This window comes from Oreochromis niloticus, linkage group LG22 (assembly GCF_001858045.2).
Source record: "Oreochromis niloticus isolate F11D_XX linkage group LG22, O_niloticus_UMD_NMBU, whole genome shotgun sequence".
Classification (NCBI taxonomy): Eukaryota; Metazoa; Chordata; class Actinopteri; order Cichliformes; family Cichlidae; genus Oreochromis; species Oreochromis niloticus.
Window position 1 is genome coordinate 23,191,399 of NC_031985.2, and position 17,315 is coordinate 23,208,713.

General features: G+C 40.5%; 2 protein-coding genes across 4 annotated transcripts; one reads left to right on the forward strand and one right to left on the reverse strand.

Annotated features, from left to right (window-relative positions):
- The first annotated feature begins 4,380 nt into the window (after positions 1-4,380).
- On the forward strand, positions 4,381-16,346 carry LOC102083294 (forkhead box protein C2). Of its 3 annotated transcripts, XM_019350385.2 has the most exons (5): positions 4,381-4,511; positions 10,797-10,886; positions 13,215-13,642; positions 14,076-14,171; positions 14,261-16,346. In XM_019350385.2, the coding sequence occupies exons 3-5, from the start codon at positions 13,487-13,489 to the stop codon at positions 14,855-14,857; spliced, it is 849 nt and encodes a 282-aa protein (XP_019205930.1). In that variant the 5' UTR covers positions 4,381-4,511; positions 10,797-10,886; positions 13,215-13,486; the 3' UTR covers positions 14,858-16,346. The 3 variants fall into 3 exon arrangements, with proteins under 3 accessions (XP_019205930.1, XP_005478701.1, XP_019205931.1); XM_005478644.4 differs by lacking the exons at positions 4,381-4,511; positions 10,797-10,886 and adding an exon at positions 11,630-11,666; XM_019350386.2 differs by lacking the exons at positions 4,381-4,511; positions 10,797-10,886 and adding an exon at positions 11,636-11,666 and having other exon boundaries at positions 13,219-13,642.
- LOC102083151 (uncharacterized) lies at positions 7,257-9,587 on the reverse strand. The gene is made up of 4 exons (XM_005478642.4): positions 9,200-9,587; positions 8,383-8,620; positions 8,175-8,267; positions 7,257-8,092 (listed from the first exon to the last, which is right to left on the reverse strand). The coding sequence occupies exons 2-4, from the start codon at positions 8,533-8,535 to the stop codon at positions 7,490-7,492; spliced, it is 849 nt and encodes a 282-aa protein (XP_005478699.1). The 5' UTR covers positions 8,536-8,620; positions 9,200-9,587; the 3' UTR covers positions 7,257-7,489.
- Positions 16,347-17,315: the final 969 nt, after the last annotated feature.

Here is a 17,315-nt window from a genome sequence, read left to right on the forward strand (position 1 = left end):
AAAAAAACAAAGACCCATGGAGTCATGCTTTACTGCTACACTGGATGAACCAAACTGCAAACTCAGACCTCAACGACTAAACTGAAACCGAAAAAGTAAAGAGGAGAAAAGTCCTGAAAAGCAGTAACATAAACAAAAACATGTCCTTATAGCACGTCCTCCATGTGTTCATGAGGAAACTCTGAACTCACATAATATGTCACTTGACCCACTTGCCCACCCACCGTGGCACTCTCCACTGCTGTTGTGTGCAAGTCTGACCGAAGCCATGAAAATCATTAACATGAATAAAAGGAACTTGTGTTTGAACAACATAATGCTGTAACTTTTTTTTTTACCACACTCATGAAGCCAGGCAAGTTATGCATCTAATGATTTCAAGGAAAAATGACAAATTTGGATTCATCACCAAATCAGGTCTGTTGCCACTGATTTTCAGTCCAGTTCTCGTGTAATGTGGCATACCTCTGCCTTTATTCCCCGTTTCCCTTCTTCAAGAATGGCTTCTTTACAGCCGTCCACTGAGACCATTTTATTTATATAGCTCAAAATCACAACCACGGTGGGCACTTTTATTGTAGGGCAAAGACCCTTTATTGTAAGGCTTCGGTGAACAGTAGATGGCTCAGCTGAATGGCATTTCTTAGGTCCCGTGTCAGGTGTTTATTGGATTTTTTCCCACTTTCTTAAGGACATGACTTTCAGATACTGTTCATCTGTTGTAGGTAACAATTCTTCTTTTGTCCTCCACTTGTCTCATTTCCTTATGTTTTTAAGCACACGCTCCACATCATGCCAAGTTTTTTTGTTTTTTTTGGCTAACAGCTCTTTAAGGATCATCTTAATACTATTAATAGTATTATAAAATACTATTTTATGCCTCTTAAACTATATATTTTTCATTTTTGTCAACCAAAAAGAACAGATCAGTAGAAAAAACTTTCTGAAAATACAGTTTAAAACTTGTCTTTTGCTTGTTATGTTGTCTTGTGTATCACAACACTGGTTGGCTCCTTGAGTTAGGTGCCGTTTTTATGCTTGAATGGTTCAAAGGTCAGGGTCGATTGGCTTACCAAACAAAAACAACATTCCTCTGAAATGGTCAGGTACAAGGACGGGACTGAAAAGCAGCCAATGTCGAAATAAAAAACTTTGAAAGACCTTCAGAAATCCTGAAGAACTATTGCTCAAGACAAGAAATAAGGGACTACTCAAGACTTTCACGACTTCCTGCAGTGCTAAACATTACATTTGGTCACCGCTTTTCACACAATTCACACAATTAAGTGAAAGATTAGGAATATTTATTTTAATAAAATTAGGGCTGCCACGATTAGTTGACTAGTCACGATTACGTCGACTATTAAAATCGTCGACGACTACGTTTGAAGCTTTGTAAGATCCCAAAGACGCAGGAATAAGTAGTAGGATTTAAGAGTGTAATGACGGACTGAAACAGAAGATGGCAGCACTGCATGTACAAGGATGCCAGCTGCCGTTAAACCCCGAAGAAGAAGAAGCTGTGTCCCAGAATTCGTAGCGCGGCCCTGCTCAGTTTTCAACAATGGCGGCAGCTAGTTAGTTTTAATATCACTCTTATTATTCTTTCTGTGTCACAAAATAAACGTTTAACATATTTTCAGGCGAGAATGTAGCTGTGTAAACCTCAAATATCTGCTCAGTTTATCAAGACATCACATATTTTCAAAAGCGCTCCGACGTTTTCGGAGACGTCTGTTACCCACCAGCTCGATAGCTAGCCGGGGTTAAAGACTCACTAGAGCCGGTGAGAACACCGGACTCCCGGCAAATCACGTCTTTCGCTACTCAGATTAAACATGATATATAAGTCACTTAGTTAACTTAAAAATGATATTGTTTGGCTTTTTTTAGTATTTTATTTGTTCCTGAGTAAATCGGTTTGGCTGAGATTAAAGTTCTAGTTTTTACACAGCTGAATAAACGTCAAGCAGACAACTGATTATCAGAAGTGTGAGATGCTCGAGAATATACTCCGGTGTCCTGTTATATTTTAGATAGCAAGGAGCAGACAGCTGAGTTTATTAAACTCCACTGAAACAATCTGCAAATGTCATTAAAATTTAATAAACTATCATCTTGTCTTTATTTTTGGTTAGCACATACCTTAAACACTTAAAGCTGTAAGCTAATGATAGTTATATAAGAGCAGATGCATGCTGGTGCAATAAGCTGTACGTTTTACGTCCAATGGATGCATGATCTGAATCGCAAAAATAATCGGTGACTAGTCGACTATCAAAATAATCGTTTGTGGCAGCCCTAAATAAAATGCAGGTTAAAGCCTATTGTTTACATTTTTTTTTAAAGTCTGCGTAATTCTGTGTAGTCCATACAAACACAGCTTGTGCTTGCTTCACTTTCACAAGAATCAGTGCAACACAAAATAGCTTTTGTGTTGCTATCAAACAGCCACAGGTTAAACAGGGGCATGACCAAAATATCCGAATATGGGTGTTTTGTTTTGTTTTCTACCCTGTCTGTAGCGCACCTCTGCGGGCTGATCCGACAGGATGACAGTGCTTCGAGGGTGACGCCAGCTGCTGTGGGCGGAGCTAGGCGTGACCCCAGACGAGGAAGACGAGTGCGACGTGACTGCCAAGCGCTGTGAACGGATGTCTACGTTGTGCATAGTTATCCTCTTACGTCAGAGTGGCACACCTTCAGGAAACCTCAGTAGCTACTTAGTCAGGACGACGAGCAGGTTCAGAGGAGTCATTAGCTGGTCTCTGCTAAACTTCACAGAGGTTCTAAAAGAGGCGAAGCTCCAGGAAAAGGCAACGCAAACCTCGAGGATTTTTTAGTCCCACACGTGTGAAGTTAGTGATAGTGGCAGGGGTGTGATGTAGCCTCACCTAACCTCAACTCTGAAACAGCCTATCTCATGTAAATATGCTATATAATCAACCTGACAAAAACTCCAATCTGGCCCCCTAGCATAGCTGGTTTTACAGCTTTTGCTACATTCATACTACACTGAAGTAATAAGTAACAGAAAACAATAAAGTTTCTGTATTTTTATTTTTTTTAAATTTCTCACAAAACTATAGTGCTAGTACATGTCTTTCATTTACTAAAGAAGCATTTCTTTATTATCTAGAGAAACTAATATTAACTGATAAAAAAAATAATATTAACTCAGGAATTAGTTGATGTCTTTAAACTTATAGAAAGGGGGGTTTCACTGGCTTTGAGGTGACAGTTGTGATTTGGTGCTATATAAATGAAATAAAGTGAGATGAAGTGAAATGAATTGTTCCGGCCCACTTAAGATCAAAGTGGGTTGTAGTTGGCCCACAGTGAAAAATTTGTTTGACACTATTACAGACAAATCAGTGAAAAACCCCAAAATAAAAACAAACAAATGAACAACTGACTATTACAGAGCCATTTGAATGGTGTGACTGATCTGCCCAATTAAGTAGGTTTAGTAGTCTTTAATGGAAAAACTAAGGCATTAAGTAATAATGACAGTAAAATATTTGAATATTTGTGTAATACACTAGAGGCAGGCAGTCACATGAGAGGATGTGGATGTATGAGGGCTAATATTAGTTCATTTTTCCCTAGTGGAGCAGCCATGTGTCCTGGCCTACTTGTAAACAAGCGGCAGAAGAACCATGTAGAGATTAACCCGGTGCATCCTCACACACACAGACATGCAGTTTGTTACGACAGGTTGTGTTTTGATTTGTTAGTGAAATAAATCTTCACAGTTTTGTGGGATTGGTATGTGTGTGTGATCTCAATATGTTACTTTAGTGTAAAGTCAGGAAGTCTGCGACACAGAGATCAACGTATCAGTACTAGTTTAATATGCCGGTGAGAATTCTCTGCACAATATAGCGTTGAGGGGATTAAAGCTTGAACCAGTTTACTCAATCAGTAAACAGAAACCTGCAAGTTAATCCTTTACAGTCGACAAGCTGATGAGCTCCAGTTTCCTCTCACTGTGCACTTATAACAAATCTTGCCACTCCTTTTGTGTTTTGTTTATTTTTTTGTTCGATATTCATATGAAACTTTGTTTTTCACTGTAAAATCTGGAGTTTGAAGACACAAAGTGCACAAAATGAAGCATAAATTAGAGAAGAGATGTGAGGCAGTGAAGAAGGAGAAATGCTTTTTTGTCTCCCGTCCCTCTGTGTGTCACTCAGTCACATGCTTAGTGATTCTGTCTGACTGCCAGGCTCATTCTCTGAGTGTAATCTCTGTTGACCAGTCAGAGGAGGGAGTGAGGGAAAAAAAAAAAGATGGAGGACTGGAAGGCTGTGTCGCAATCTAGGTCGCCCACTAGTAATCCCACAGGGTGGAGGTTCTGTTGTGGGCATTCACTGCCAAATGCTGAGCTCAGCCAACTCCTCTTCCTTGTGCTTCTGTTCGCTAAATTCTTGTCTTATGACAGACCTCCCTCAGTTTGCACTCGACTCACATGCTCCGATGATATCTGCTAGAAATTCCTCAAGTAGGGGGTAAGAATGAACATGTAACCTCTTAATTAGTTGATCATTCAGTCCATCTGATAAGTTTGTAATTCAAAAGCGCTGCGTAAGCCCTGAAACAGAGTTCTTCCCAAGCTGATGATTCCGGATGGAGATACAAAGATGTGAAAAAGTATATAATACCCTTTCTGATTAGTATTTGATTTAATATTTCTCAAGTTTCTTATCAACGAACACGTTTAAATATTAGACAAAGACAACCTGAGTAATAAAAATTCAAAATCAAACTCACATTGCTGTGGAGGAATTCTGGTCCACTCTGCTTTGCAGCTACATTGGAGGGTTTGGGGCATGAACAGTCTGTCTAAGGTCATATTAAAGCATTTCAATTCCATTTAAATCTGGCCTTTGACTAGGCCACTGCAAAACCTTTATTTTGTTTTCTCTGAGCCCTTGAGAGGTGGACTTGCTGGTGCATTTCAGATCACTTTTCTGCTGTATGACCAAAGTGCTCTTGGCATTCAGGGTATGGATCCATAGCCAGATATTCTCCTTCAGGATTTCTGGTAGAGAGCAGAATTCATGGTACCATCAATTACTGCAAGTCATCCTGAAGCAGCAAAGCAGCTCCAGACCCTCACGATGATGTTTTGTTTTGTTTTTTCATGAAATGTTTTGTTAGTTTTATTTCAGATGTAACGAGACTCAAACCTTCCAAAAAGTTCAGCTTTTGTCTCGCCAGTCCAGAGAGTAAAGAGTCTTGGTGTTCATCAAGATGTTTTTTGGCAAACAAATAATGGAATTCTCCCATTATTGTTATTTTTTTGCCCTGTCTGTTTCTTATTGATGAATCATGAGCACTGAGCACTGTTGTCCTGGCTTCTTTTGTGACCTCATGGATGAGTATTCAATGTGCTCTTGGAGTAATTTAGTAGGCCGGCCAATCCCAGGAAGATTCACCACCGTTCCAAGTTTTTTCCATTGGTGAATAATGGCTCTCACTGTGGTTCACTGGAGTTCCAAAGGCTTAGATTGCTTTGTAACCCTTTTCATAGATGTCAATGATTGAGTTTGTTTAGATCAAGTTTGATGTGTTGCTTTTTGAGATCTTTTGTCATACTTTGTCAGACAGATTCTATCAGATCTGGCAGTAATCAAGACTGCGTGTTTTCCAGTTCTTCATTTGAAGAGGATGCAGTTTTTATCGTTCACCTGATATCAAATGTTTGCTGTGTCAGGAATCTGCACAATTCTGGTGTTCCGTCATAGTTTACAGCAAAAACCTAAATGTCGAAATAAAAACATCACCTTCACTACCTTCATGGTTCCATATGGGCTTTCTTCAGTTAAAAGTCAAAACATTTCTAGAAATTCCGCCTTCTGGCAATCTCAACTGCTTGCACATCATTTTACAGTCGCGCTTCACCTGTTCCCAAAAAAAGCTGTTTGCAATCCGTTTGAGAGGGTCACAAGTTAGTACCTCTCCTGCGTGGGCTCCTGACTTGCATGATATGCACAGATGCATGACTTGGTGTCCTTACAGTAGGACATGGTGGTGGAGACTGAAATACTGTCCTGCTTGACCTTCAGTTTCAATCACTAGTACAAGGATTGTGTACCCTTGAGCATTTGTACTGCACGGTTTGTGTCAAAACAATGTAGAGTAGGACACTCATAATCCCTGATTCTTTGCTCTTTATGTTCTATTGTACACGTCTGAACTAAAATCCACTCTGCAGCCCACAGCCTGTTTGAAGCTGCAGGGTCAGGGTGAATAATGGCAAAGGGTGGATCTCTTTCCTACTGCACTGAAAAGTATACAAGCTGCCTGCATCATGCTGTATGCATTGCTTATGTTTCGGTTATTTGTGACCGAAACACTGTTTTTCTCAAGTTTCCAAGTTTTCTCCATTAAAAGGTATAACACTTGACTCACTGCATGACATCTGACACATGGACACCTGTTGCAATGCATTTTCAGAGTGCAGATGCAAGGGGCTGCACCTGCACTTTTGCCCCATTCCAGAACTCTTGCCTGACGTGGACGCTAATTCACAAGTCCAAACTGACCTAAGCATGCTCTCGGCTAAAGGAGAGGTTCTCAGGTTCTCCCAGACCTCAGTGACCTGATTGCTGGCTACTGACATGACTTCACAGGGCACATGCTTTCACGTGATGGTCTTTTTTCCCCCGCTCTAAAAATTAACATTTCAAAACGTACTACTCTAGCAACCTCCAGTGTTAACCATGCGAATCATATTGCCAGCTAGGTTATGGTTCAGCAAGGAACAAGTCAGGTGTGCTGAAAATAGAAAAGCAAACAGATTTCATGTGCTGCATATTTGCCTAACTCAACCAACTCTGTAACCTCTGGGAACAAATGAAAGACCTGATATCTTGCATGATTAATTGTATCTAGATTTTTTTCCCCACTTACAGACATTAAATTTTTCACACCCTAACAAAGCATTGCCTATGGTATATGCATTCTGTTAGAGTATCTTCTGTAGTGTAATAAAGACAGTGTTATAATGGTCAACAAGACTGCATTAAACACCACAAAATGGACAAAAAAAATATATAGGTATAAAAAACACTTTTAATTGTGTTGATTTTAATACAAGGTAGTGCGTTTGGGAGTTCAAAGTAAAACTCTACTGCCCCCTTGTGGTCAGTCTGTAGTGACTTCAGACACATGTATAAAATGTAGTGGCCGCAATCACACACAAAAAAAAAAAAAAAAAAAAAAAAAAAAACGTGATAAGCCACAATTTATTTTTTTTTTTGCTAAGGACTCCAGGAAACATCAGTATTTTCCCTAAACCATCAATTATCTACAACCAAAAAGTCTACAGCCAAAAATAAAGACATATTATAAAACACTCGACATTAACCTACATGCCCACTTCGATGTAAAACTATATTTCTGGTTTCTAATAAAAATAGCATGTCCCCTTCAAAACATGAAACATGGAAGTGTATTTTAATAGGAAGATTTTTTTTAACTATCAAAAACGGGGAACACCGGGGGTAAGTGCTGGAAGGGTGTAAGTGAGGCCACTGCTCTGCGGGCTGGTGAACACAGGGTGAACCTGGAGTGAGGGAACAGGATACACAGGTATCCGCTTGACGGGTGTAGTAGTTCCATAAGCAGTGGCCCAGTGGTGTGTGCTGCCCCCTCCCGTGCAGACAGGAGAACTTCCAGCTGAAGCTTGTAGGATGAGAGGCTGATCCGTGTCCCAGCCGAAGCACCTTTTTGTCCCAGTTCGTCGCTGCGTAGGCTGAATAAAGTGCTCCACCCGGACTGGCAGACGGAGTGTGGGAGTTACGGCTTGAGCAGAGGTGCCGTCTCTCTTCAGGATTGAGTCAATAGAGAAAGGGCCATTAAACTTCACCTTAGGTTTGATCTGAACAGTACTGCGTGGTGCGGGCTCTAGAGTGTGGAGAGGCCGAGGCGGACAGCTCAGGTTCTTGGTCTCCAGTCTGGAGGCCAGAACAGGGAAGAGGTGGAGAATTTCCAAGAAGTGTTCATGCACCATCTCTGTTGTTATCTGCCTGCAGTCCAGCGTCCAGTACACAAGCTCACGATTCATTGTGCCTGGAACTAGAATCTGAATAGCAAACAGTACACACGAGTTTCATTTACAGCCCTTTGTGTGTTTGATTCAAATACATTTTGGAAAAGATGCTTACCTTGACAAAACATTTGTAACCTGTTAAATACCAACTGATGTTGTTGTAAGCATTCCTTTCATCCTTATCAATCACTGAAATCTTGTTTTTTATCTATAAAAACATCAAGTGGACAGGTTTAAAATGGAAACTTGTGTTTCATATTGTAGGTTTGCAACAATCATAACAGCAACAAACACTTGAGATAAACACCACACTTATTTCTTACCTGAGTAAAAGTCAGCATCTTATGTGGAGAATACTGGAGAATGATGGCAATCTTAGCCAGATAAGTGGTATTATTGCTACAGAACGCACTCAGAGGGTTAGATAGATCACTCAGAGATTTGTCATCTCCAGACTTCTCATCTTTGTTCTGCATCTTTGGAGAGTCGAGTCAAGTCAAGTCCCCTTCAGTGTCGTCATAAACTTTACCAAGTACCGGTTTGCACCTGAAGTGGTCAGCTCTGGAACGAAAAGGGGATTTCAGGGTGGACAACTTCAGGCAAATGAGCATGTTTTCATAAGACGATAAACCAGGTCCACAAGTGCTGGAGTCAGGCTCCATGCCGATTTCCCCCCCACCAGCCTTTTAGCTTAGCTCTGAAGCTTTTATTAAACTTCACTGAAACATTCATAAGCTTCAGCAAACATTAAATATTAAACTTGCATTCATTTAAAGAACTGGTAAAACTTCAGACCTCAACCAAATCAGCACAATTAGACAAAAGGAAAATACACATTTTTTGCCATTAGTGTAACACTGAAATTGTGCAAATAACTCAAATTCTTCTTGATAAGAAAAAACTAACTTGAAGTAATTTGTCTTGTTTCAAGGAATATTTAATTTTGCAATGACTTAAGTGTCTAGTAACATGAAGTTAAAACCTGACAAAAATGTGTTGAGTAAATTAAATTGTGAACAGAAACTGTATTGAAATGCTCTGGTTAGATTGTAACGCTCTCTTTTTGTCATCGCCACGCTGCATCGCCTCAGAAGTAGCTAACCTTTTAATTAAATACAAGCCTAGCAGCACAGAACTCACTTTGAAAGTTGTTTCAACGTAGAAAAACAGGCTTCCAGCAGGTGAAGGTTAATTTCACAAAATCTTCCCCTATAGTCGTTTCCCCTTACAGTTAGTTTAGTTTCTAAAGTTGATTTGAGACACACTACATGCACACTGGTGGCTCAATTACACAGAATACATAGTCGAGTAAAGGTGTCAAACCAACAAGCAATCTATTCACATGCTAACAGTACAATTCACTGCACATCTCCTTTAAAGTCAAACCAGCAGCCTTTAGCTCCACACCCGTTATTTAAATCAACGACCTTTTCAGATTCCTCCACCCATAACCTGTACTGAAAGCAGGATTACAGCTTAATCTGGTGGATGCTTGTGCGTCTTTAACCCTGAGCCATGTGTTTTCACTTGTCTCTGATTAAAGGTGTGCTATTCAGCTACTCTGGGGTCTGGTCCAAGGAACGGATTCACCAAGGGATCTGTAAAACACCGCTGACCCTCAAGATTTCTACATGTATTTTAGAAAAGATAAAAAATATAAATTGGAGAAAACAGGCTTAGGTTAGACTGAAACAGTCACTATTACATGAAGGACAGCAGCATACACAAACCAGTTCTGATGCAGCTAATTCTGCCCAACCAGTTACTTTCAGAGAGGGACTGAAGCATATGCAGAAACAATAAGGACCAATAAAAATGTCCTTTTGTTGTGAAAGAGCAATAAAAAAATGTTTCTACTAATTAAAAGTGCAAATTCTCAGCTGACTAATTTACTGACATTTCTTAGAGTAATTCCTTTATTAATAACAAAAAGGTTTTAACACAGACTCATCTTCACTGGCATAACCTGAGGTCATTGTTTCAGGTATTTCATAGTCATACATCTTTGTCCACGCAACCCAGCCAAGGTGCTGATTGTGGTTAATTTGAATAAATATACACTGAATTTACATCAGAATTTAGGTGAACATTTTTATCCAGGAGCTACTTTTACCATATTCCATTAAATTCAGCTTTATTTATAATAGCAATAACTAAAAAGGACAGAACTCTGGGGAGCTACCGCATTTCCTTTAATACCCACAGTGTGTCCTAATCTCTGCACCAAAATTTTTGTGATTGGTGGAATCAAATGCTGCACTGAGGTCTAACAGGATAAGCACAAAGCCACTGTTAAAGGCCATAAGAACATAATTTGTAACCATTATTAGTGCTGTTTCTGTCCAATGATGTATTTGAATGCAAATAATCAGTTAACTGTCTGACAACTACTCTTTCAGGAATTTGTGAAATAAATGGAAGGGTAAAAATTTGTCTAAGATTAGCTAAGATTTTGGATCAAGTACAAGATTTTTATTTCCTGCTACTTTAAAAGCGTGTAGTGCATGGCCTGTTAATAAAGATAGCTCATTTTTAAAACTGAAGCATTAATTAATGGTGAAACCTCTTTGAGCAGTCTTGTAGGAATGGCATTAAGAAAGCACACTGATGGTTTAGAGGGAGATGTTGCTGAAGTTAACTTAGAAAATCGATCAAAGAGAAAGTGAAGTAAATATCAGTAGTTATTAGAGTTGAGAATGAATGAATGAATGAATGAAAACTCTGTCTGTGTCTTTAGGTGATTAATAAGATGGACTGAAAGGTTGCTGCTACTCCTCCTCAGCCTGTACGTCCGGGATGCTGACAATATAACTTGGGTAACACTTGGGTAACTTAATTTCAACTAACATATATTCATCCAGCTATTACAAGGTCTCTGAAAGGCCAAGTAAATCACTGTGCTGATCAATTATTAAATCATGTTAACACAAACTTAGACTGAGTCACGGTCCTGGGTCATTTGACCCAGTGTATTGAGTTTTCTTATATTTTGATATTCATTGTTTATGTTTAAGTTTCATGTAGTAATCTAAGCTCATTTCTATTTAGCCTTGCTTGCCCTGTTATAGTTTATTATCTATTAGATTCCCCTTGTGGCTTCGCCCCTTGAGTTTATGTCTTCCGTGCCTTTCATGTGTTTCAGTAATGTCGTTGTCTCCCATCTTCCATCCTCTCCCATCCTCGTTTACATGTTTTCCCTCGTGCCCCTTTCCATCCGTCATGTGTGTTCTGTTTTGATTATGTCTCATCTCCGGTTCCCTTTTTCCTCTGTGTGTTCATAGTGTGCGTGTTCCTCATCAGTTTGTCATGTTAAGTCTGCATGTCTTAGTCTGTCATGTGTTTCATGTCTGCATGTTCCATTTTGTCAGGCTCGTGTTGCCATGTCTGCGTCTCATTATGTTTCCTGTTTTATTGTGAAGAGTCTGGTGTTTCCATGTTCAGTTTCTAGTTTCACTTCCCCCGTGGCGTCATTATGTTCAACCTAATCAGCTGTTTCCACCATGTGTTTCCACTTCCCCTGATCACCTCCTGTGTTTATTTAGTCTGTGTGTTATTCGTTTCTTTTCTGTTTGTCCTGCTATTCTGCCATGCTCTCCAGGATTTTCATGTACTCATGCTAAGGCTTCACATTTCAGTTTTTTCGTGTCAGGATTTCCATGTTCAGGGGTTTTTATGGCTACGTTCACACTGCAGGGCTTAATGCTCAATTCCGATTTTTTGATCAAATCCAATTTTTTTCTGGTTGTTCACAGTACAGATAAAATGTGACAGCAAACGCGCTCTCGTGTAAACGGTTCACGGCCCTCAAAGTGGCCCGCATGCGCAAAAGAAGACTTCACACACAACGCGCTCTGTTTATGGAAGTAAAAATGGCGGCTACAGAGCTAGTAGGTGTTGTTGCAGCAGTCTATCGATTTCTGCACAGTCGTAACCAACAGGATTTTGACAAATTAATTAGAGAAAGAAGGACACTGAGGAAAAAGAGAGCCCGTGCTTTAACAATGGCCTTGTTTGGAGCAGTGGCTGCTACCTGCTGTTCAAACTGTCATACCATGATCGGATATGGGTCGCATAGGGTCAAAAATGTCTGATTTGATGCGCTTTCGCCTGCAGTGTGAACGTAGCCTACGTTTAGCCTTAGTTCACCCAGTTTAGGTTAAGTGTTTAGTTTTGCCTTTGCGTCTTGTTTCATGCAGTTAAAACCAGCCTTTAATAAATGGCTCGCTTTCAGTTAGTCTTAAGTTTGTTTCGACACTTTGTTTTGTCTGCATTTGCGTCCTCTATTCTCCACTCCACACAGTCTGCGTCCGCTGACTGTGACATAATGTACTCCACCTTTAATTTATTTGGATGTAGTTGACAGTCTTATGAGTCTTTCTTTGTGAATTTTGTATGTTTAATTTGTTTGTTTTTTAGTGTTGTGTAGGAAGACACCGTCTCTATGGTGATGAGGTTTGGGGACAATGGCAGAAGGAGAGAGAAATATTATATTAGATAATATTCTAAATGTCGAAGATAATGGATTGTACAGCAGTGCACCATTTAGCACTGTTGCCACACGTCGAGAAGATTCTGGGTTCTGGGTTGCGTTGACATGCATAATAGGTTATTTGTTCATTCAAAATTTGTCGTGTCACTGCAAGTGTGAAATGTTGTCTGTCTCCTTGTCTTGGCTCTGTAAAGGTATGGAAACTGCCCTGGAAGTACCGCCCCTCTCACATGGTGACAATAGGGATAAGCAGATGACTGATATAATTATTAGTATTAAGAAAAGTTATTTAAAAGTGTTAAAATAATCTTTGTCATCTAACATGAATTCATGTAGAAATAAAAACCGTGTGTTAGTGCTGCAGAAATCTTTTGAGTGCACTGACCTAAATGTGTCAGAGGCCCAGAATTTCTTCCCACCCGAGTTGTAAACTGTTGGAATGTAACTTAAGACTCTTTCTAGTCACATTCAAATTAGACGCACCGTTTGTGATAGTGACCCATTTTAACTAATGAATACCAGTGACAGCAATATCACCTCACCCACACAGCCTTGGTCTTCCAGTGATTTTTGTTTGTGAACGAGCTCAGTAGTTTAAGCCTCTAAAGATGTAGTTTTCAGCCAACTCTTATTATTCAAACAGTCTCTACTTGATGTCTTGAATAGGAAGCCCTCAAATCAGTAAGAAAATGAAGAAATCTCCTAAAGCATGAACATGGACATCCTGATGGCCTTATTCACATTCAGGATTCCCGCAGTGGCTGCTCCACCAACATTAACGACTCATCTTCACATGAAAAGGTGATCGTCAGGAACACCCTAATGAATTGTTCCAGCAAGACTTATAGCCTGGGCTGACCGCTTCAGCTACACATCAGCACCGAGTGAGGACTGCGACAACACTCTCCTGTGCAGCACTTTACTCTCCAGCAAACGAGATGGAGAACCAGACAGGGAACTTGGGCACTCCGTTGTCTCTCTCGGATCCAGCCAGCAGTGCTCAGAAGGCTCTGCTCAGCAACACCACCACCTACCTGGCTAAGATTGCAATTGTTCTCCATGATGCTCCAGACAAGATGCTCACCTTTACACAGGTAACAAAGATTCAGAATTACAAAGCTATCTGCACTCTGCAACCCCTTTTTTTTCCACTATCATGTTGATTGCTGTTGTGCACAGCCTGTGTGTGCTGATGTAAACAGGAAACAGAAGGGTGGTTGCTTGTAACCAGCCGTAGGAAATGCTATAAAAAAGAGTGCAATGGCAAGAAACTAGACCAGAAGTTTGTTTGCTTCAAAATGAAAGTAGCAATATAGCTGCATGTCATAACTATTAAATAAAACAGACAAGAGGTCATTTATTGGCTTTTTTTCCTCCCAATCAGTCAGACAGGAAGGATCATTTTTCTTCTAAATACCTAATTAGGAGAATCTAAAAACATAAAATAGTGGGGATTTGAAATTGCTATGCTCAACAGTAATGTCTTTCACATGTCAAGCACTAACTTGCATTGTGATGTATGTACAGCTGATGGACAAGCTGACCCTGTTCTTCTCTGAGGATCGAAAATCTATTGAGAACAACGTCAGAGTTTGTTTGTCAACAAACAAATGTTTTGTCAAGGTAAGATTTTACATATTTAATAAATGATGTTGTAAGAACTACTTCAAGAAGCAAATTTCTGTTCAGCTGACTGAGATATTTTTTTTCAGGTTCCAATTGTGCCATATTCACTCAATAGTAAGAGAAACTACTGGAAGTTGGATTTGACTCAGATCACAGCGAAGATGATACGTCGGCACTTCAGAGGCATCCTGCAGCTCTTCCCCGATCTGGCCTGTGAGATGCAAAAGGAAAACCTGAGTTCCCGTGAACTTGAAGCTCGCAGATCTGTTCGTATCCAGCGTGAGGTGAAGTTCAGAGGTCCTTTCTCCATTGATTCCCTCCTAAAAACTGATGAACACTCTGCTCAGAACCCCGGAGCTTCTCCTCTCTCTGGTGCTCCTCTCAGAGTGGAACAGCCGCCTTATTATACACCGTCCAAACAAGATGGAACAAAGAGAAGCTTCGGCTGGGAATCTGAGGAGCCTCTTACCCTAAAAACTGCAGCAGTAACTTCCCCCATCTACTTAGCTGATGGCAGCAGTTATTTTGAATGTGGAGCTGTTCACCCCATCAAGATGACGCCTGCTTACCCTGAGGCCACAGTCTTCCCCAGACCCACTGCCTCCTATTACGCCACCCCACATGGCAGTTATGCAACATCTCTACCAGCATTCACGCATGATGCTCGAGGTTTTTGGTTGTAATCCTTCTCCCCACCCTCTGTTTCTCCCTCCCTACATCTCTCCTCTTTTGTGCTCAGTCATGTATAGATGCCTCTGGGTTTGCGGTTACCAGCAAACCACTCACCTGGAATATTTAAGAAACAGTTTCTTCCCTTGATTTTCACTATGTTGTTCTGCCCTCTCTAGTGGTCATGTTTGAAGCTAGGACAGGGACAGAAAAATGGCAACTTCTTGCTCTCGTCTCCAGGAAGCTCCCGGTGTGTTGTCTGCTCAGTAGGAGTACCCAGCACCCACTTGGACTTTGATTCAGGAACCTTGGATTTCTTTCCTGCCTGCCCCATCATCCGTGAGCCTTGTAGCTCTGGAGGTAACCCCGTTGCCAAATTTCCATGTTGTAAAAACATCCTTTGAACTGCTCCTGTCTGTGTTTAGATCTTTCTGCCCTTATGAAATCATCACATGCTCAAAATTGTGCCCTGAACTCAGACGCTCTTGATGTATGCGTATCTGATGCAGAGGATTGTGGGTTCAATTCTCTGGAAAAGGCAGCATAAGCTAGCTGGACATTGTGGTAGCGGGCATATTTTACTGTATTGTAGATACTATGTCGTGTTACTATATTTTTTTGTTCTTCATTGTACAACTTACAAAGTATAATTATTAGGGGAATTGTAAAACATTATTTTGAACATGGCATGTGTAGTGTACGGGAATGCCCAGCTCCCGAGGACATTGATTGAGAATAGTGGGCGTAGTAGTGGGAGGTGCTTAGGTAACAAAAGGCCATGCACCAGGTGTGGTAGGCTTTTGTCTTCCTCAGCGTACGGGTTGATTCAACACAGTCCTCTAAGCTATGTGCAGTAAATGTCTCTTCTAAGGCTACATGAGTCACTATAGGTGATTAACTGATAACTTGGGGGCTGTATGTTTTTCTTAGAGAGATGCCATAAACTTTAAGGAAAAAATAAGACAAACTAGTGTCAGTGAAGTACCTTTCAACTCATTGTGTTATTATATTTACACAGATCAATGTTAAAGCACTTCCTCGGGAATCTTGACCTGTAGCTGCCTGAACTGTGGGGATTTAAGAGTTTGTTAACATGTTTGATGCATTAATGCAATTCATGTTTGTTGTGTTAATGCTGTGCGTGATTCTAACCGTTCTTTGTTTCTTTTGAAATTCCAGTCAAGTGTCGATTATTATCCACTGGAGTCTTTAACTGTTTCTTTTTCTTTTTTTCTGTGTTATTTTAGAGATTGTGTCATTGATATTTTAACCCTGGTCCTGCTCTCCCTTGTAGGTTTCCTGGTAGCTTCTCTGGGAGTAGTACTGAAGTAACTGAATTGTGTGCAGTAGTATTTGGAGTGGGATCACAGAATTAGAGTGTAGTAACTGAATTGTGCTCCACACTGTGCTGCAACCTCTGTCTGTCTCCTTGTTTCTTAACTGAACTTTTTAGTTGAACCAACATGTGTTTTGTTTTTTGTTGTTGGTTTTTTTTTTGGGGGGGGGGGGGGGTTGTTTGTTGTTGTTTTTGTTTTTTTTTAAATTCATTGATATTTTTTTGCATAGTTAATAAAGCTACTTGTAACAGCGCTTGAACTGGAGATTTCCAACTGCAGTGTTTGTCTTGAAATCACCTCTTGGCAGGGCCACACATGCATCATTCTTCTGCTAACCACTGCAGCACCACAAAGCTCTCAACTCCACTGAACCCCCAGAGCTATCTGTTCAGTTCGGTGGTCCTTTCTCCAACGATTCCCTCCTGAGGACTGACCCCTCTGCTCAGGACACCAGAGCTTCTCCTCACTCCAGTGTTCCCCTCAGAGTGGAGCAGCAGCCTTATGCATCCTACACACAGGCCCCAACAAAGGGAAGAGTCTCCTGGCCCTTCCTGCTGCAGACTATAAGTGGAAAATCTTTGTCTACACAGCAGGGGTTCAGCTAATCCAGAGTCTCAAGAGAATACCTGTGTACCCAGAGCCCGCGCCCCTTATTTCACCAATCCACACAGCAGCTATACAACTCTGTACTAACAATTACCCAGGATGCTTTACTCTCTTTAGTGTTTATGTCTGCAATTCCCTCACTCTTTATCATTATTACATACTTCAGCTTCATTATACATTCACATACTTCCTCCTATAGTTATCCCTTTAACCTTGACTTTCTGCATCACAGATACCTGGAAGGTGGGCTTATGACTACATTTTAAAATGCAGGGGGAAGAGTACACAATATCTTAGGCTTCTCAGCATACTTTATTATAAATCCTTTTATTTTGCTGACAGAGTGTGATTGTAAAGCTATTGGGAAGCACCCAAAATATTTTCAACATGCACCCCACCCCCAAATTTTATTTTTTTGAAAACAGACATCACAAGGATTTAGACTGATTACAAGACTCAAGAGAGGAGACACAGCAGGTACCAGGCATTAGTCCAATGATGACAGACTGGCTGATTAGCGGCTCAGAGT

Bases quoted from the DNA above. Each gene is read 5' to 3' on its own strand.
- LOC102083294 (XM_019350385.2), top strand. From the start codon at position 13,487: ATGGAGAACCAGACAGGGAACTTGGGCACTCCGTTGTCTCTCTCGGAT. The intron at 13,643-14,075 runs GTAACAAAGATT...ATGTATGTACAG, and splicing joins AGATGCTCACCTTTACACAG to CTGATGGACAAGCTGACCCT. The intron at 14,172-14,260 runs GTAAGATTTTAC...ATTTTTTTTCAG, and splicing joins CAAACAAATGTTTTGTCAAG to GTTCCAATTGTGCCATATTC.
- LOC102083151 (XM_005478642.4), bottom strand. From the start codon at position 8,535: ATGCAGAACAAAGATGAGAAGTCTGGAGATGACAAATCTCTGAGTGAT. The intron at 8,268-8,382 runs GTAAGAAATAAG...ATGTTTTTATAG, and splicing joins AGATGCTGACTTTTACTCAG to ATAAAAAACAAGATTTCAGT. The intron at 8,093-8,174 runs GTAAGCATCTTT...TTTGCTATTCAG, and splicing joins GTTACAAATGTTTTGTCAAG to ATTCTAGTTCCAGGCACAAT.